The sequence below is a fragment of the Bos indicus x Bos taurus genome, chromosome 7 (genome assembly GCF_003369695.1).
Source record: "Bos indicus x Bos taurus breed Angus x Brahman F1 hybrid chromosome 7, Bos_hybrid_MaternalHap_v2.0, whole genome shotgun sequence".
In the NCBI taxonomy this organism is placed as follows: Eukaryota; Metazoa; Chordata; class Mammalia; order Artiodactyla; family Bovidae; genus Bos; species Bos indicus x Bos taurus.
The window spans coordinates 97,376,285-97,394,832 of record NC_040082.1 but is presented as its reverse complement, the minus strand read 5'-3'; the positions used below and the strand labels follow the sequence as shown (position 1 = coordinate 97,394,832).

The 18,548-nt window shown below is 43.8% G+C and overlaps 1 protein-coding gene and 1 pseudogene across 1 annotated transcript; one reads left to right on the top strand and one right to left on the bottom strand.

The window, feature by feature from the left end:
• Nucleotides 1-2,547: 2,547 nt before the first annotated feature.
• On the bottom strand, nt 2,548-14,995 carry LOC113895975 (zinc finger protein 709-like). Its single transcript, XM_027547851.1, has 4 exons — nt 14,821-14,995; nt 6,936-7,062; nt 6,541-6,601; nt 2,548-6,164 (listed from the first exon to the last, which is right to left on the bottom strand). The coding sequence occupies exons 1-4, from the start codon at nt 14,821-14,823 to the stop codon at nt 5,198-5,200; spliced, it is 1,158 nt and encodes a 385-aa protein (XP_027403652.1). The 5' UTR covers nt 14,824-14,995; the 3' UTR covers nt 2,548-5,197.
• LOC113896375 lies at nt 14,884-18,282 on the top strand (annotated as a pseudogene).
• Nucleotides 18,283-18,548: the final 266 nt, after the last annotated feature.

Here is an 18,548-nt window from a genome sequence, read left to right as displayed (position 1 = left end):
ACAATGAGTTTGATGAGCAAGCTCTGGGAGTTGGTGATGGACAGGGAAGCCTGGCATGCTGCAGTCCATGCAGTTGCAAAGAATCCGACAAGACTGAACGACTGAATTGAGTTTGTTTCTTCTAAGGAATTTATGCATTTCCTCTAACTTATCTTTTTAAATATAATTTATTTATTCATATCTGGCTGTGCTGGGTCCTTGTTGCTGCACAGGCTTGTTTCTAGTTGTGGGCAGCAGGGGCAACTCTCTAGTTGTGGTGTGCAGGCTCTCCTTGTGGTGGCTTCTCTCATTGCTGAGCAGGGGCTCTAGGGTACTCGGGCTTGGTAGTTGTGGCCCATGGGCTCAGTTGCTCCAAGGCATGTGGGATTTTTCCCGACCAGGGATTGAACCCGTGTCTCCTGTACTGGCAGGTGACTTCTTTACCACTGAGCCACCAGGGAAGTCCTGTAATCACTTTTTTTTTTTTAACCCTATAATTCTACTTTTTAAAAACATTCAATTGAAGGATAATTGCTTTACAGAATTTTGTTGTTTTCTGTCAAACCTCAACATGAATCAGCCATAGGTATACATATATTCCCTACCCTCTTGAACCTCCCTCTCATCTTCCTCCCCATCCCACCCCTCCAGGTTGATACAGACCTCCTGTCTGAGTTTCCTGAGACATACAGCAATTCCTATTGGCTATCTATTTTACATATGGTAACCGCACAACTGCACTCATCTCACACACTAGTAAAGTAATGCTCAAAATTCTCCAAGCCAGGCTTCAGCAATACGTGAACCGTGAACTTCCAGATGTTCAAGCTGGTTTTAGAAAAGGCAGAGGAGTCAGAGATCAAATTGCCAACATCCACTGGATCATCGAAAAAGCAAGAGAGTTCCAGAAAAAACATATATTTCTGCTTTATTGACTATGCCAAAGCCTTTGACTGTGTGGATCACAATAAACTGTGGAAAATTCTGAAAGAGATGGGAATACCAGACCACCTGACCTGCCTCTTGAGAAACCTATATGCAGGTCAGGAAGCAACAGCTAGAACTGGACATGGAACAACAGACTGGTTCCAAATAGGAAAAGGAGTACGTCAAAGCTGTATATTGTCACCCTGCTTATTTAACTTATATGCAGAGTACATCATGAGAAATGCTGGGCTGGAAGAAGCACAAGCTGGAATCAAGATTGCCGGGAGAAATATCAATAACCTCAGATATGCAGATGACACCACCCTTATGGCAGAAAGTGAAGAGGAACTCAAAAGCCTCTTGATGAAAGTGAAAGTGGAGAGTGAAAAAGTTGGCTTAAAGCTCAACATTCAGAAAATGAAGATCATGGCATCTGGTCCCATCACTTCATGGCAAATAGATGGGAAAACAGTGGAAACAGTGGCTGACTTTATTTTTGGGGGCTCCAAAATCACTGCAGATGGTGATTGCAGCCATGAAATTAAAAGACCCTTACTCCTTGGAAGGAAAGTTATGACCAACTTAGATAGCATATTAAAAAGCAGAGACATTACTTTGCCAACAAAGGTCCATCTAGTCAAGGCTATGGTTTTTCCAGTGGTCATGTATGTATGTGAGAGTTGGACTGTGAAGAAAGCTGAGCACCAAAGAATTGATGCTTCTGAACTGTGGTGTTGGAGAAGACTCTTGAGAGTCCCTTGGACTGCAAGGAGATCCAAGCAGTCCATTCTAAAAGAGATCAGTCCTGGGTGTTCATTGGAAGGACTGATGCTGAAGCTGAAACTCCAATACTTTGGCCACCTCATGCGAAGAGTTGACTCATTGGAAAAGACTCTGATGCTGGGAGGGATTGGGGGCAGGAGGAGAAGGGGATGAGAGGCTGAGATGGCTGGATGGCATCACCGACTCAATGGACATGAGTTTGAGTGAACTCTGGGAGCTGGTGATGGACAGGGAGGCCTGGCGTGCTGCGATTCATGGGGTTGCAAAGAGTCAGATGCGACTGAGTGACTGAACTGAACTGAATGTAAGTTTCCATGTTACTCTTAATAGAATTTATTATTAATAGAATTTACTTCATCCTAGAATCTGACTAGAGCTATGATCTTAGAGGTCACTGGCAAGATGGCACTGAAACAATCTTTTTAACTTCTGTAGGTAAGAAGAAATGAGGGACTTTCTTGGTGGTCCAGTGGTTGGGAATCTGCCTGCCAATGCACAGGACACAGGTTCTGTCCCTGGTCGGGTAGGATTCCACATGCCACAGGGCACCTGGGCCCGTGTGTCACAAATACTGAAGCCCATGCACCCTAGAGCCTATGCTCCACAACGAGAGAAACCACCGCAATGCGATGTGCGACACCACAGCTAGAGAGTAGCCCCAGCTCGCCGCAACTAGAGGAGGCCCAGGAGCAACAACCAAGGCCCAGCACAGCCCCCCAAAGAGTAAGAAATTAGTTTCATGAGGAAAACTGTAACTGAAAGCAAGAAAACGCCCCAAAGATAAAGCAGCTGACCTTGTACTCACTCACAGGATAAAACTGACAAGACTGTATCAATGATTAAATGAGGAATAATGCATGGTTTTTCTGAATGGGTACTTTATTCTCTGAGGACAGGAAAAACAAACTTGTTGGCTAATGAACAGTTCAGAATATCGGTAAAATATTTGAAATGACAAAACCTGTTTCACAAAAAAATTCAAACAGGAAATACAAGAAAAAACACATTGAAGGTTTATGTTCAGCTCCAAGTAACAGGAAACACCCACAGCCTTCCTGACAGAAGGAAGGTGCTTCTTCTCACAGGGAAACAATGGGTCAAGAATGGCACTGCACAACACACTGAAGAAGCAAACTGACATGTAGGAGAGAAACAAAAATACAGTCCAGAGAAGGGTGGAATCAGAGGACATTCCCAACCAGAAAACTCTGAAATACTTTCCTTGTGGACACAGGAAGCCTAACAGAAAAAATTCAAACTCGGCTGGATCTTTGATGTGGAAGCTATGAAGACATTGGGGGAAACTATACATCTATAAAAATGGAAATCAAACACTGGTTGCTGGTGTTGATGATATTCTTCACTAAAAGTTCATGGAGTTTGGAAAATAAGCTGGAAGATGCTGTCCTTGAAGCTCCTGTGTAACTGTCTGTCTCCCAGGGTGGGGGCTCTAATATCTGAACAATGTCTTTTTTACATTTGCTTTTAAATCACACAGGTGAGCTACTGGTGAATGCTAACAAGGAACCACAAAGAGGATGGATTTTAGAAAGTCTAGGTTCTAATATTCGAAGAAGGCAATGGCACCCCACTCCAGTACTCTTGCCTGGAAAATCCCATGGATGGAGGAGCCTGGTGGGCTGCAGTCCATGGGGTTGCTAAGAGTTGGATACGACTGAGCAACTTCAGTTTCACTTTTCTCTTTCATGCATTGGAGAAGGAAATGGCAACCCACTCCAGTGTTTTTGCCTGGAGAATCCCAGGGACAGGGGAGCCTGGTGGGCTGCCATCCACGGGGTCACACAGAGTCGAAACGAGTGAAGTGACTTAACAACAATACTCTTTGACATCTTAGCCATACATAATATTAATTCCAAGTGATTAATAGAATGGAAATGGAAAAAGGCTCCTAATCTCACCACCACCAACTGGAGTGGGTTGCCATGCCCTCCTCCAGGGGATCATCCCAACCCAGGGATTGAACCCAGGTCTCCTGCATTGCAGGCAGATTCTTTACTGTCTGAGCCACCAGGGAAGCCCAAGAATACTGGAGTGGATAGCCTATCCCTTCTCCAGGGGATCTTCCTGACCCAGGAATTGAACAGGGGTCTCCTGCATTGCAGGCAGATTCTTTACAAGTTGAGCTACCAGGGAAGCCCATAAAAAAGGGTACAATATATATAATAGATTATGTATCTAGGAACTGCAACACTGATACTGAGCCGGACCCTGTGGGGCTCCTGGGGACAACGCCTTTCTGTGTCCATCTGTTTGATTACAGGAAACAGCCTTCACTCAGCTTCCATGAGCTTCCCTGAGTTCCAGTGGGCTGAGGCAAGCAGCTGTTAATCAGGGAAGGGAGGGGGTGCAAGACCAGGGATAAAGAGTCAAGAGCAGCCTTGGGGCAAGGTCCTGATTCCCCATCAATGAGCACACACAACAATATCTTTGAGCTATTTTGCAGAAACTGAAACTCCCTCAGGTGGGAGAAGTTAATGATTAAGGAGGGCATGCTGCCCACAAACAGGTAGACCCCAGACCAGTTGGACCTCAGGTTGATGATGCTGATTCCAACTTGCCTCATCACCCACCTGTCAGAAGAATGTCCATGAAGTGAACCTCTTTGAACAATTACTATAAAACTTTCTCAGTCTCTTCCCCAAGTGGGAACACATGGTTTTGAGGGCATTAGCCCGCTGTGGCCCCCTTTGCCTAGCAAAGAAACAAAGTTATCCTTTTCTATTACATCCAAAGAGGAAAAAAAAATCACTATCTGAGTAAAGGAAAAATTACTACCTTTAAACCTTATGTACTGTGGTTGAAAGATAACTTACAGAAATAACTGACATTAATATTCCTTTCTGAAATGAGTAGAAATCCACCATTTAAGGTTAAACTTGAAGAAAGATCTTTAGTAAACACATTTATAAATTTTAAAAACAATTCCTTTGGGACTTCCCCAGCAGTCCAGTGGTTAAGGCAACGAGCCTCCACAGCAGGGGCATGGCTTCCAACACTGGTTGGGGAACTAAGATCCTATATGTCCCAAGTTGAGGTCAAAAGAAAATACTAATAAATAAAAATAAAACAACTCTTTCATGCTGAAGGTTTTCTGGTACATTAAGCATGGATTACTTTATCAATTTATCTCATGTTATTTACATTTACACATCTTCTCCATGGGAGTTTTTCCATATAATGATATCAGCCAATTTAAGGATTTCTGAGGCTGTTTACAAATAAGGTTTTACCTAGTAAATCCTTTTATGGATCCAGAAACTACGATTGGAAAAGCCTTTTCCACATTCTTCACATTTTATATGATTTCCGTCCAGTGTGTAGTCTTGTGGGTCTTTGAATGACTGATACACAAATAGAAGATTTCTGACATTTCCATCAAATTGATAGGTTTCTGTCCAGTGTGAATTCTTTCATGCATGTCAACATAAGTGGAACAGAAGGTTTCCCTTTTGTTTCCCATTCCCAAACATTCAAAATGTCCCCGCTGTCAACTATGGGTCCTTCGATGTATTTTTAAAAACGATGGATACCGGTACCATTTACCACACTGGTCACATTGATATGGTTTCTCTCCAGTGTGACTCCTTTCATGTACTTTAAAAGAACTGGGATGAATGAATACTCTCTTGCATTCTTTACATTTATAAGGTCCATCCCCAGTGTGTGTTATCATGTGTTTCTGAAGGGTTACATTCAGTAAGAAGGCTTTGCCACATTCCTTACACTTATATGGTTTTTCTCCAGTGTGGATTCTTTCATGATTTCGAAGCGACCAGGCAGTATTCAATATTTTGGAGCATGTTTTACATACAAACGGTGTCTCTCCTGTGTGATGTCTTTTGTGTGCCTGGAAGGACCTCAAACGTTTGAAAGCTTTACCACACTGCTTACATTCGTAAGGTTTTTCTCCCCTGTGAATCCTTTCATGTATTTCAATAGTTTCAGGACTTTCAAAGGTTTTTCCACATTCTGTACATTTATAGGGCTTATGTCCTTTATGAGTGCTTTCATGCATTCGTAGGTGACTGGGATAAATGAACGCTTTCTCACATTTCTGACACTTGTAAGGTAAATCTCCAGTGTGTGTTCCCATGTGTTTTCGAAAAGTTGTGTGCCACGCGAAGGCTTTGCCACATTCCTTACATTCATAGGGTTTCTCCCCCGTGTGACTCCTTTCATGGGTTTTCAGAGCACTAGGAAAAATGAATGCTATTCCACATTCTTTACATTTATATACCTTCTCACGGTACTTTCGGCGATCTGATCTGTTTTCAATGTGACATTTCATGTGTCTAGTAAGGGATGAATGATACATGAAGACTTTCCCACATGCTCTGCATTCCCATGGTTTTATATCACGAGTTCTCTTCACATTGGGAGTTGGAATAAGGTTGAAGCTTTCTTCAGAGGAATTAATATCTTTCTTTTCGGAGTGTCTCTCTGCCTTGGGATTTCTGTAAATCATGAGAATACTATTAATGATTGTTTTCCTTAATTACATTATATTTATTGTCTTTATTATGATTTATAGGAATAGTGAGGTTTTCTATCTTGTGTGACTTGGTAGAAGTCAAATAAACTGAATGCTGTTAACAGGACTTTCCCTTTTCTATTAAAAAGTGATATTCAAATATAGGCTTTATGAATACTGACTGCACACAAACTGTATTTCAAACACAGAACATTTATATCACATTAAAGAAAATTTGAGGCAGACATTTTCTAAAAACAGCTAAATTTGAAGATGGAGCTATTTATTTTGTTTGCTTCCTTTTAGGTTTTCCTAAGATTCTCACATGAGACATGCTTTGTACTATACATATGGCTCACCGTAATTTTCTCTCCTGGTTTTTGTCCTGATCGTCAATGTCCTGATCTTCCTGTTTTGCTTCTGAAATGCAGACCCAGAAAAAAGATCCCAAAGTATTAGACATTATAGAATGTTATGTCCATAATGAACTCTGACACTGCCCAGTTTCTTTTTTTTTTTCTTTTCACCTCCCTGTACATCTTGTGGGATCTTAGTTTCTTGACCAGGGATTGAACCAGGGCCACGGCAGTGAAAGTGCTGATACTTAACCTCTGCACTCCCAGGGAATTCTTTTTTCCCCCCTACTTTCTTTACCAGTGTCCTCTCTTTCCACATTCCACATCTCTGAACAGTACAGACGGATAAGAAACACTTGCTCTCTAATTGATAAAGCGAAGGAATTCTTCATTCTTACCTACTGAGACTACATTCCTGAAGTTTTCCCGCATCACATCTCTGTAGAGTTTCCTCTGTGAGGAATCCAGTAAAACCCACTCATCCAGGGTGAAGTTTACAGCCACATCCTCAAAGGCCAATGAGTCCTAAAACACCCAAAATATGTAACAGTAAGATGCATGACACAGCACTAGATACCCACACTCCATTTACAGGAGGGTGATGTACTATTTTATTGTTTATAAAGAGTTATTCTATGACTTGATCATGAAAAACTTACTCTCCACCTTTCCTCAATAGTTTGACAGGATCATCAAGAAATGAAACCATTTACACTTCATTTCTGTGGTCACAGTGTCACTCCTATCACGATCATAGCAGAGCCAGAGAATGTAGGGAAACATTAGAAATCCTACGCAGATGGAATAAATACCATTTTAGGAATCATTTAGTTCTTGTGAAAAAATTCTTTCATATTCTTCCTTATGGTCTACAATTTACAGTACCCCATGGGGCAGAGGATCCAGACTGCATGAGGTTTCAATGAATAAAAATGCAGCGAAAAACTGGATAGTGTTTTCTAGTTCTATCACCTAACGTCAGTGCCCAGGTGGTCTGCAGAACTCAAACTTTTAACAAAGCCCAGCTGGCCATACTGTCCCAAGGTCCTCCAAGTTTTTAGAAGAAATCACGTGCAGTTGCCTGAATGTAAGTACTTTTGTGCAGAAGCACTGCCTTTAAGTTGTGTAATAACTATCACAGAGTCTGTTTTTCCTTTTTTTCTATAAAAAAAACTTGATGTAGGTAGGAAGCGATTTCAAACTTAGACCTCAGTTATGGGGAAGAAGCAATAATACATTCGGGACATTCCTGGTTCCTAAATTATATATTTTTTAAAAAAGTGATATTCCAGTACATGGTTTATGAATCCTGGTGGTTCAGTATTTAGGAATCTGCCTGCCAATGCAGGAGTGCTATTCGCTCAGTCGTGTCTGACTCTTTGCGATCCCTTGGACTGTAGCCCACCACAATCCTCTGTCCATGGAATTCTCCAGGCAAGAATACTGGGGTGGGTTGCCACTTCTGTCTCCCGGGTCCTTCCTGATGCAGGGGTTGAATCCTCATCTCCTGCATTGCAGGCAGACTCTTTAGTGTCTGAGCCACCAGGGAAGCTCCCAAAGCAGGAGACAAAAGTCCAGTCCTTGGTCAGAGAAGATCTCACATGCCCCAGGGCAACTAAGCCTGTGGGCGACAACTACTGAGCCTGTATTCTAGAGCCCCGTGCTCTCTGCAACAAGAGAACTAACCACCACAAGAAGCCATAGAGAAAATCTGTGCACGGAGCGAAAATCCAGTAAGTTAAAAAAATAAAAAATCTAGACCACAAAATTCCTATACTCAGGTGCCTCAGGGTGGCTTCCAGCCAAATTTTAGAACATATAGGGCAATTATGTGCTGGAAAATCTCTTTTTCATCACACTCTTAACAGTACATCCTGAGCCTTACTGCCCTTAAGTAATAGGTTAAGAGCTACAGTTTATAAGAGAGTTCACCAATGTCCATAATACTCTGATGGTGAATTTTCTCATAATTATAAAAGATGTAAGACTTTCATCACTGGCTTCCTTCAAAAGGACATGAAGTCTCCATCTTGCAATTTCAGGAACAAGTGTTTCCCAAGCAGCCACTACAGCCACTGCCAGATGACAATCTGGTCTGGGATTTGTGAATTTGGAAGTCATGATTCTCCATGTCACAAGAGGAGAATAAGAAACTTGAAATGAACAAGTCCTCCCAGAGTCATGGAGCACTGATTCAAAGGGCAAACTGGTGTCCTGAAAATGGAAAAGAGAAAAGAAACGACTTTTTAAAAATGCCCCAAATATTCTGTTCTTAGAGCCTGTTACCAAAAAACTCTGTTTCACCAGTCTCGCATGAAGACAAAAAAAAATATAGAATACAATATCCATGACCCTCACGTGACCTTCTTTAACAGAAGACTTAGATACATACAGTGAAAATAACTGAAGGAGAAGAGAGACAAAAATAAGTAACAACCGGTAAGATTTTCCTAATACTAATGATGAATCTCAGTTGAACAAGAAAAATGAAAACATCTAAAATGGAGATGAAAGTGTATTATAATCAAATAGAGGAAAAAAAAAAAACAAAACACAAAGGCAAAGAGACTATACTGCCAGAAGGTAGAAATACACTTTTGATATAGAGAAACAAAGACTAGAATCAACTTGGAGTTCTTTTCAGGAAAACAAAAAAATACAAGCAAGAACAAAGTGGACTGAAGTATTTAAAGACCAACACACAGACAGAGATTAGAAGGAACCTGACAAAATGATAAAAAGGTCCATTCTCCAAAAAAGTGTCTTTCACATGTACATACATAGCAACAAAGCCGCAAACTATATAAGGCAAGACATGAAAAATGCAAGGAGGACTCCTGGGCAATTATCTGGAGAAAAAACATGATTTTTAGAAAAGATACATGTGCCCCAGTGTTCATTGCAGCACTGTTTAACAATAACCAAGACATGGAAGCAACCTAAATGTTCATCGACAGAGGAACAGATAAAGAAGATGTGGTACATATATTCAATGGAATATTACTCCGCCATTAAAAAGAATGGAATAATGCCATCTGTAGCAACATGGATGGACCTAGAGAGTGTCATCTTGCCTGGAGAATCCCAGGGACGGGGGAGCCTGGTGGGCTGCCGTCTATGGGGTCGCACAGAGTCGGACACGACTGAACCGACTTAGCAGCAGCAGACAGTGTCATACTGAGTGAAGTCAGACAGAGGAGAAATATCTTATGATATCCCTTACATGCGTAATCTAAAAAGAAATGATACAAATGAACTTACTTACAGAACAGAAACAGACTCGCAGAATGAGTTTATGGTTGAGGGTGAGGGGAGGAGACAGAGTTAGGGATGGACATATACACACTGTTATATTTAAAACGGATAACCAACAAAGACCTACTGTATAGCACATAAAAGTTTGCTCGATGTTATGTAGCAGCCTGGATGGGAGGGGAGTTTAGAAGAGAATAGGTACATGTATACGTATGACTCAGTCCCTTCCCTGTTCACCTGAAACTCTCACAACGTTGTTAATTGGCTATATCCCAGTACAAAACAAAAACCTAAAGAAAAAAAAAATTGAACTGAACAGCACCACGAAACAACTCAGTTTAATTGTAATCTAAGAAATGATCAACGCAACGAAAGCAAAATTGACATTCTTTTTAAATACACATGGAACATTCAACAAGACAGAAAACTTTCTGAAACATAAAACTAACTTAAGGGGCTTCCCTGACAGTCTAGTAGTTGAGAAACCACCTGCCAATGAAGAGGACGCAGGTTTGATCCCTGGTCCAGGGAGATCCCACATGATGACGGGGCAACTAAGCCTGTGCGCCACCACAACTACTAAAACTCGCCCACACCTACAGCCTGAGCTCCACAAGAGAAGACACCGCAATGAGAAGCCTGCACGCCGCAACTAGAGAGTAGCCCCTGCTCACCACAAGTAGAGAAAGCCTGTGCTGCAAGGAAGACCCAGCACAGCCAAAAATAAATAACTAGTATTAAAGAAAAAAAAAAACCTTAAGAAATCTGAAAGAACAAAAATCATATAAACTATGCTCTTAGAACTCAAAGGCATTCCTCTAGCAATCAATACAAGCAAGAGTTGGAAAATCCCCTAACACACAGAGGTTCAACAGCATATCTCTAAACAATAAATGGGATGAAAGAAGTCTCAAGAGAAATTAAAATTTACGTAGAGCTAAACTGTGGGATCGGAGAAGGCAATGGCACCCCGCTCCAGTACTCTTGCCTGGAAAATCCCATGGACAGAGGAGCCTGGTAGGCTGCAGTCCATGGGGTCGCTAAGAGTTGGACAAGACTGAGTGACTTCACTTTCACTTTTCACTTTCATGCATTGGAGAAGGAAACGGCAACCCACTCCAGTGTTCTTGCCTTGAGAATCCCAGGCACGGGGGAGCCTGGCGGGCTGCCGTCTATGGGGTCGCACAGAGTCGGACATGACTGAAGCGACTTAGCAGCAGTAGCAGCAAACTGTGGGATGATGCAAAAGCTGTATCTACAGAGAAAATTATGCCATCATCAAATACACTCAGAAAAAACAAGGATTTGTAAACAATAATGCAAGCATTTATCTTAGGAAACAACAAAGAGAAGAGCATAAAACCAGAAAGAAAGTGGAATAAATTATAAAAATCAGAAAGGAAATTAATATAATTGAAGGAGAAAAAAATTTAAGCCAGATCTTTGATGAGATTAATAACACTGATAAACATCTAGTCAGTAGACTACAAGGGTAGATAGAAATTATTAGTATCAGAAAGGAACAGAGAGGGAAATGAAAATTTAAAAGGATTTTGTAAAATCCAGCACCCACTTATAACCACAAATAAGTAACAGAGGGAATATCTATTCCTGGTGAAAGAAGATATTCATGAATCCTGTAGGTAAAAGCAAATATTTATTCTCTAGGGCAAAATTAGGCTTCCCAGGTGGCTCACATGGTAAAAAAAATCAGCCAGCCAATGCAGGAGATGTGGGTTCAATCCCGGGTTTGGGAAGATTCCCCTGAAAAAGGAAATGGCTACCCACTCCAATATTCTTGCCTGGGGAATCCCATGGACAAAGGAGCCTGGCAGGCTACAGTCCATGGGGTCCCAAACAGCTGGACACGACTGAGTGACTAACACTTACTTTCTACACTTCACTTATCTCTGTGAAACACCTGAAAGTTTCTCCAACAATAGATAACTGGAGTTCCCGAGACTGAAAGAAAATCAGTTGTTCTCCTATAGATCCACAGTGAACTTGGACAACGAAGGAAAGGCAATTCAAACAAAATCTTTTAAACAAACACGGCTGGAAATAATGGATATTCACAAAAACACACACACAAACAAAACAAATGTAGACACAGGATTTATACATCTCACCAAAAAACCCTGAAAACGTATCACAGATCTAAACGTAAAATGCATAAGTGGGACTTCCCTGGTGGTCCAGTGGCTAAGACTTCATGTTCCCAAATGCAGGGGGCTCGAATTCAATTCCTGGTCAGGGAACAAGATTCCACATGTTGAAACTAAGACCTGGCACAGCCAAATAATACGTAAATAAATGAGAAAATGTTTTTTAAGATTCAAAAGTAACAAACTTCTGGAACATATCATAGGATGAACTCTAGGTCACCGTAGGTTTGGTGATGAATTTTCAAATATAACAACAAACACAAGGTCTGTAAAAGAAAAAAATGTAAAATTTCACACCATTAAAATAAAAAAATGTCTCTTCTATGGAGGTGATATATGTGTACATATAGCTGATTCGTGTTGTTGTACAGCAGAATTGTAACATTGCAAAGCAATTATAAAAGTGAAAGTGTAGTCACTCAAGTGAGTCTGACCCTTTGTGAACCTATGGACTGTAGCCCACCAGGCTCCTCTGTCCATGGAATTCTCTAGGCAAGAATACTGGAGTGTACTGATATTTCCTACTCCAAGGGGTCCTCCCAACCCAGGGATTGAACCTGGGTCCCCTGCATTGGCAGGTGGGTTCTTTACCACTGAGCCACCAGGGATGCCCTAACATGGGGGGAATGGAATTTGGTACCCTTACCATGGAAGACAGGAGCTTTCTTTCAAAACAAAATATACTCAATATGTAAATTAAGGCCCACAATCACACTGTTATTTGTCCAAATAAGGCTGACTCATTTTCACACAGAACCCACACATAAATACCTGTAGAGCTTTATTCACAACTGTCATGAGTTGAAAGGTAAGCAAGATATCTTGCAAGAGTCAAATAATCAGCAGTATATCCACATGATGAAATTGTTGTTCAGCTGCTCAGTCGTGTCAGACTCTTGGTGACCCCATGGACTGCAGCACACCAGGCTTCCCTGTCCTTCACCATCTCCTCCCCAGTCATCCCCTTCTCCTCCCGCCTTCAATCTTTGGCAGGTGGATTCTTTACTACTGAGCCACCAGGGAAGAAATCAAGCTATGAAAACACACCAGGAAAGCTCAAAAGTATATTGCTAACTGAAAGAAGTCAATCTGACAAAGCTATAAACGGTATGATTCCAAGTATACGAGTACCTTCAAGTACTTCCCCTTGAAGGCTCCAAGGGGGCCTTAGCCTGAAAACACTGACCTCAGGCTCTGCTCTCCATTTAAAGGGCTCTCTACCACTACTGAAATTTTAAATATACAAACCCTGTCTGACTAATTCAGGAAAATCACTCAAATCCAATGTTTATGTAGAAATGAGAGAAGAAAACTACAAGTCACTTTTACTACTCCACCCAGAAAACCCCAAGTATCTATGCCTTTCAGAAAATATTTATCAATTAATATTTCCAGGGCAAGTTTATTTTCTACATAATTAATTATACTTGAATACTTTTAGTCTGCAAGTCTAAATCCTATAATGCCATTTGAAATCAACCAACAGTACAGTCCAAAATAAATCACCAGACTCATTCAGGGAATAAAAAATAGTCAAACAAAAATTGTTCACAAATGGAATGTAATACTAGAATTTATTCCCCCTTGAAATTAACCTCTCTTAGCTCTTACCAGGTTCTATTAATTAAATACATTTTACACTATTGAAAAAAAAAAAAGAAACTCAAATTAAGGACTAAATCTTTTGAACGGGAGTTAACATAGTGACTGACAGGGTAGATCCAGAAAAGTTTTCAAAAAATCCTCTAGGTGGGCTCCCCGGTGGCTCAGAGGTAGACAGGAGACATCGGTTCCATTCCTATTCTGGGACGATCCCACATGCGGAGGAGCTACTAAGACAGTGCTCTAGAGACCGGAGCCAACTACTGGGCTCACCTGCCCTGAGACCCCTGCTCCGAGGCGGCCCGGGTGACCACTGCAATGAGAAGCTCGAGCAATGCAGCCAAGAAAGGCCCCCGCTTTCCGCTACTGGAGAAGGGCCCGCGCAGAGGCAAAGGCCCAGCACAGCCAAAAATGAATAGATGAATTAAAAAAAAAAAAAAATCCTCCACGAAAGGACTTCTAGGATATACGTTCTCAATCAAAAAAAAAAAAAAAAAAAAAATCGGGAACGGAAAGGATTTCATACAACCTACTTCCCAGTGGTTATTTTCGCGGCTTGTCACTCAGGTAAAATATCTACAGACCGCCCCCGCCCCGCCCCGCCCCTTGCAAACGTGCCATCCACGACTCCGCAAACAGGATGAACAGTTAGAACATTGCTTGTGTTTAAATGCAACGCAGAGACAAACAGCTGATAAGTAATTTGAATCGGAGAGGCGAAATCGACTTTGAGAATGAAGGGAGCGATCTGGAAATTTAATGATTCATTGCCAGTCCTACAAAGCTGCTCTAGAGGGCTAAGGTGTTCAATTTTAAGAGTCCACTTCCCAAATATTCGGAAAACTCAGAGGAAACCCAGCGCTCCCCCTCTCCTTCCTGCAGAAAAGATGGTCTGGAACCCCTCAGACAACAGCTAATCCCACGACAGAACCCTGGACATGTCCCGATTGTCCCCTGAAGACCGTGCACGTGGTCAGCGCACAATCTAGGGGAGAAGAGGGTCTGCAGGCGCAGAGCCAGCAGGCAGAGGCTCCGGGGCGGAAGTTTCTTCCGGAAGTGACAAGATTGGACGCCCGGGGACCCGGCTGCCGGCCAGCAACCCCGCTGAGAACCCGAGGGGACTGAGATCCGAGCACAGCCCCAGACAACGCGTATCTGCACACTCCAGGGGTGAACACGAGGGGCCAGGTCAAAATGGCGGGTTTCCGCCGTTTCCCACTAGTCCTACAGCGGCGTCCGATGCCCTGGTCAGCACACTCACCATTTCCAGGTCTCCTGGGACTGTCTGAGTCCCTCCCAGAGACAGCCACCAGAGCGACAGAAGATGCAGGAGAATGACCAGGGCAGTGAACCAAACAGAACACGAAACCTGCGCAATGCGAAAAAGAAAGGAAGTCCACGTAGCGGGACATCGCCCCGCCCATCTGCCTCAGCGTCCTCCTGGTTGGACAGATCCCAAAGCCCCGCCCCTTGTGCCTAAGTGACAACTTGCGGGAGGTGAGGTGAGACCAGACCCCCGTGCCTGTCACTTTTGCTGCGTTGTTGTTATTGTTGTTGTGCTTAGTCACTCAGTCGTGTCCGACTGTTTGCGACCCCATGATAGAAGACTTTTTCCTGGCTAAGATTGCTTTTAGTGTCTTCTGCAGCTCCTCCTGCACTGGGATTCCTGATTCAGTTTGAAGAAGGAACAGGTACAGATAAGAGGATGGCCCAGGCCAGACCTGCCAGGAACAAGGTTTTTGAGTCCACCAGGGGTCAAGGGCTTGGTGTAAGGTTGTGTGGCTAGGCATGGAATGTGCTTCCTTTTAAGAAAAGCAGACACTTAAATGTGAACTGTCCTCTGCAGTAAAGGGGTCTGGTGCATTTTCATCTTTGGTCCTTGACTGCTCTGAGCCTTCTACCCATCCCTGCACCACCCCCACTCATTAGGTACTTAAGCTGAAGAATCCTAGAGCACTGGGATCTCTGTTAGGAGGTCTGAATCACTCAACCTTTGCTGGTGCCAATGTTGCAGGAGAAGCCAATTTTGACTCCATGTTAAAACTGTTTCTTTGACTTGCTTTTCATTGCTTTTGTTATTATAGTCATATATAACGACAAGCCCTTGACCCCTGGAGGACTCAAAAACCTTGTTCCTGACAGGTCTGGCCTGAGCCATCTTCTTATCTGTACTTGCTCTTTCTTCAAATTGATACATAAGCTTCCCTGATGGCTCAGTTGGTGAAGAGTCTGCCTGCAATGTCAGAGACCCAGGTTCGATCCTTGGGTGGGGAGGATCCCCTGGAGAAGGAAATGGCAATCTACTCAGGTATTCTTGCCTGGAGAATTCCATGGACAGAGGAGCCTGGTTGGCTGCAGTCCATTGGGTCCCAAAGAGTCGGACACTGAGTGACTAACACTTTCACTTTAAATGGCCTGCCTCAGATGACCCTGCCAAAGGACATTTGTTCAGATCACAGGGAGATAATCTGACTCTGTTGCCTGTGAAAAGAAGAGATTGACACATCGCTTCCAAAGGCTAGCCGTTCCCTGAGATGTTTTGCGAGACTGATGGCTCTTTTTGCTTTACTTCCTCATTGCCTCTCCCTCTCTATTCTGGCCTTTTGTTGTTTTTTAAAATTTTAATTGGAGGATAATTGCTTTACAGTATTGTGCTGGTTTCTGCCATACATCAACATGAATCAGCCACAGGTATACATAAGTGCCCTCCCTCTTGAACCTTCCTCCCATTTCTCACCCCCATCTCACCCCTCTAGGTTGTCACAGAACACTGGATTGAGCTCCCTGTATCACACAGCAAATTCCCACTGGCTATCTATTTTACATATTGTTGTTGTTCAGTTACTAAGTCGTGTCCGACTCTTTGCAAATCCACCGGTTGCAGCACAGCCAGGCTTCCCTGTCCTTCACTATCTCCAGGAGGAGTTTACTCAGACTCATGTTCATTGAGTCAGTGATGCATTCCAACCATCTCATCCTTTGTCAACCCCTTCCCCTCTTGCCCTCACTCTTTCCCAGCGTCAGGGTCTTTTCCAATGAGTCTGCGCTTTGCATCAGGTGACCGAAGTATTGGAGCTTTAGCTTCAGCATCAGTCCTTCCAATGAATATTCAGGGTTGATTTCCTTTAGGATTGACTGGTTTGATCTCTTTGCTGTCCAAAGAACTCTCAAGAGCCTTCTTCAGCCGGCCGGGTTGTGGGCTGTCTAGGGGTGAGGGGATCGTGGGCTGGTGGCCCGGCCTGGGCGCATCCCGGCGGTGGCAGCGGCGGTGCCTGGATGGCCGAGCGCCTGAGCCTTCCTCGCCGGCGGGGCCTGCCCTTGACCCGCCTCTCCCCTTGTCCCTTCCTTCCCCTGCCCTGTCCCCTTCTCCGCCCCCCGGCAACGGAGGGCGGGGCACCTGTGTTCCCGTCCCGCCTCCTGGGTTTGTTCCTCTCCCCCGGACCCGCCGGTGACGTTTCGCACAGGTGCGCGGAGGACGCGCTTGTGACTGGGGAGGGGGCGGCTGCGGGAGGAGGCGCTGGAAGCGGAGAGGGGGCACCCACTTCCTCCTGCTCGCCGGCTCCCTGGCCTGGGACCGCTTCCTGGTGTACTCGCACCCGCCCCCCGGCGCGGCCACCCTCCGTCTCCTCTCCCCAGCACCCCCGCCTGACTCCGCGGTCGCACGCCCTCACCCGGCACCGCCGGTCCGCTCGGCCCTCCGGGCCCACTCTCTAGCCGGCACCCTCGGAAACTCCCTTACAGCAGCAGGCTGGAGCTAGGAGAAAGCCGTCGGCAGTACTCTCACTGCCCCCAAGGACAAAGGAAGAGCTGCACTCCGAAGTCCAGATAGCCCCCAAACTCCAAAATCTCCCTTAGAAAAAACACGGTATGATACATCCCTTGGTCTGCTCACCAAGAAGTTCATTCAACTACTGAGCCAATCACCTGATGGGGGTCTCAGTTCTGAACAAGGCAGGAGAGGTGCTGAAGGTGCAAGGGAAGGATTTATGACATCAACAAAGTCCTGGAAGGCATCCACCTCATTAAGAAGTCTGAAAACGACGTGCAGTGGATGGGCTGCAGTCTATCTGAGGACAGGGGCACACTGGCCTAGTGTCAAGGCCTGTCAAAAGTGACCCAGCTCAGTCAGGAAGAGAAGAAATTAGATGAACTGATCCAAAGCTGCACCCTGGACCTCAAACGGCTAACGGAGGATTCAGAGAATCAAAGGTTAGCTTATGTTACATATCAGGATATTTGAAAAATTAGTGGCCTTAAAGACCAAACTGTTAATAGTTGTGAAAGCCCCTCCAGAAACATGACTTGAAGTGCCTGACCCAATAGAGAGCCTATAAATACATTTGGCAAGTACCCAAGGACCCATTGAGGTTTATTTGTGTCCAGAAGAGACTGAAACACACAGTCCAATGAAAGCAAACAGCCAGGCCACAAAGGGAATATCCCTAAGCCCACTTCCAAAGACTTGGCTTCAACCAACTCAGGACATAGTGATTGCTTGATTTCTATGACAAACCTTTTCCCCTCTGGCCTCCCCCGCCAACCTTTTACAGCAGACTGAGGACCAAATTCCTTCCAATCTAGAAGGACCATTTGTGAACTTACTGCCTCCCTTGCTCCAAGAGGACTATCTCCTAAGCCTCAAGGAGGAAGAAAGCATCAATGATCTCTTTGATGCTTACGATTTGAAAAGCGTCTACTGGTGGAAGACTTTATGTGTAGTTGATGTGTAGTTGTGAACTCCTTTTATAAACCAATGCCTTTTTATTATGAAACCAGAACATGTGTCATGCACTGTTGTCCCTTCCTCCTTTCTTCCTCCAAGATAGTATCTTGAAGTAAACTACAGATTTCAGAACAAAGCTGACATTTTAATGAATTAAAAACCAAACAAACAACTGCCTATGAATGCACAGTTACAGGCTCCCTTGGGAAAGCCCTGTCTTGCCCCAGGTTCCAAAATCTCCTGGATGAGTCAACAAGTGAGAAAAT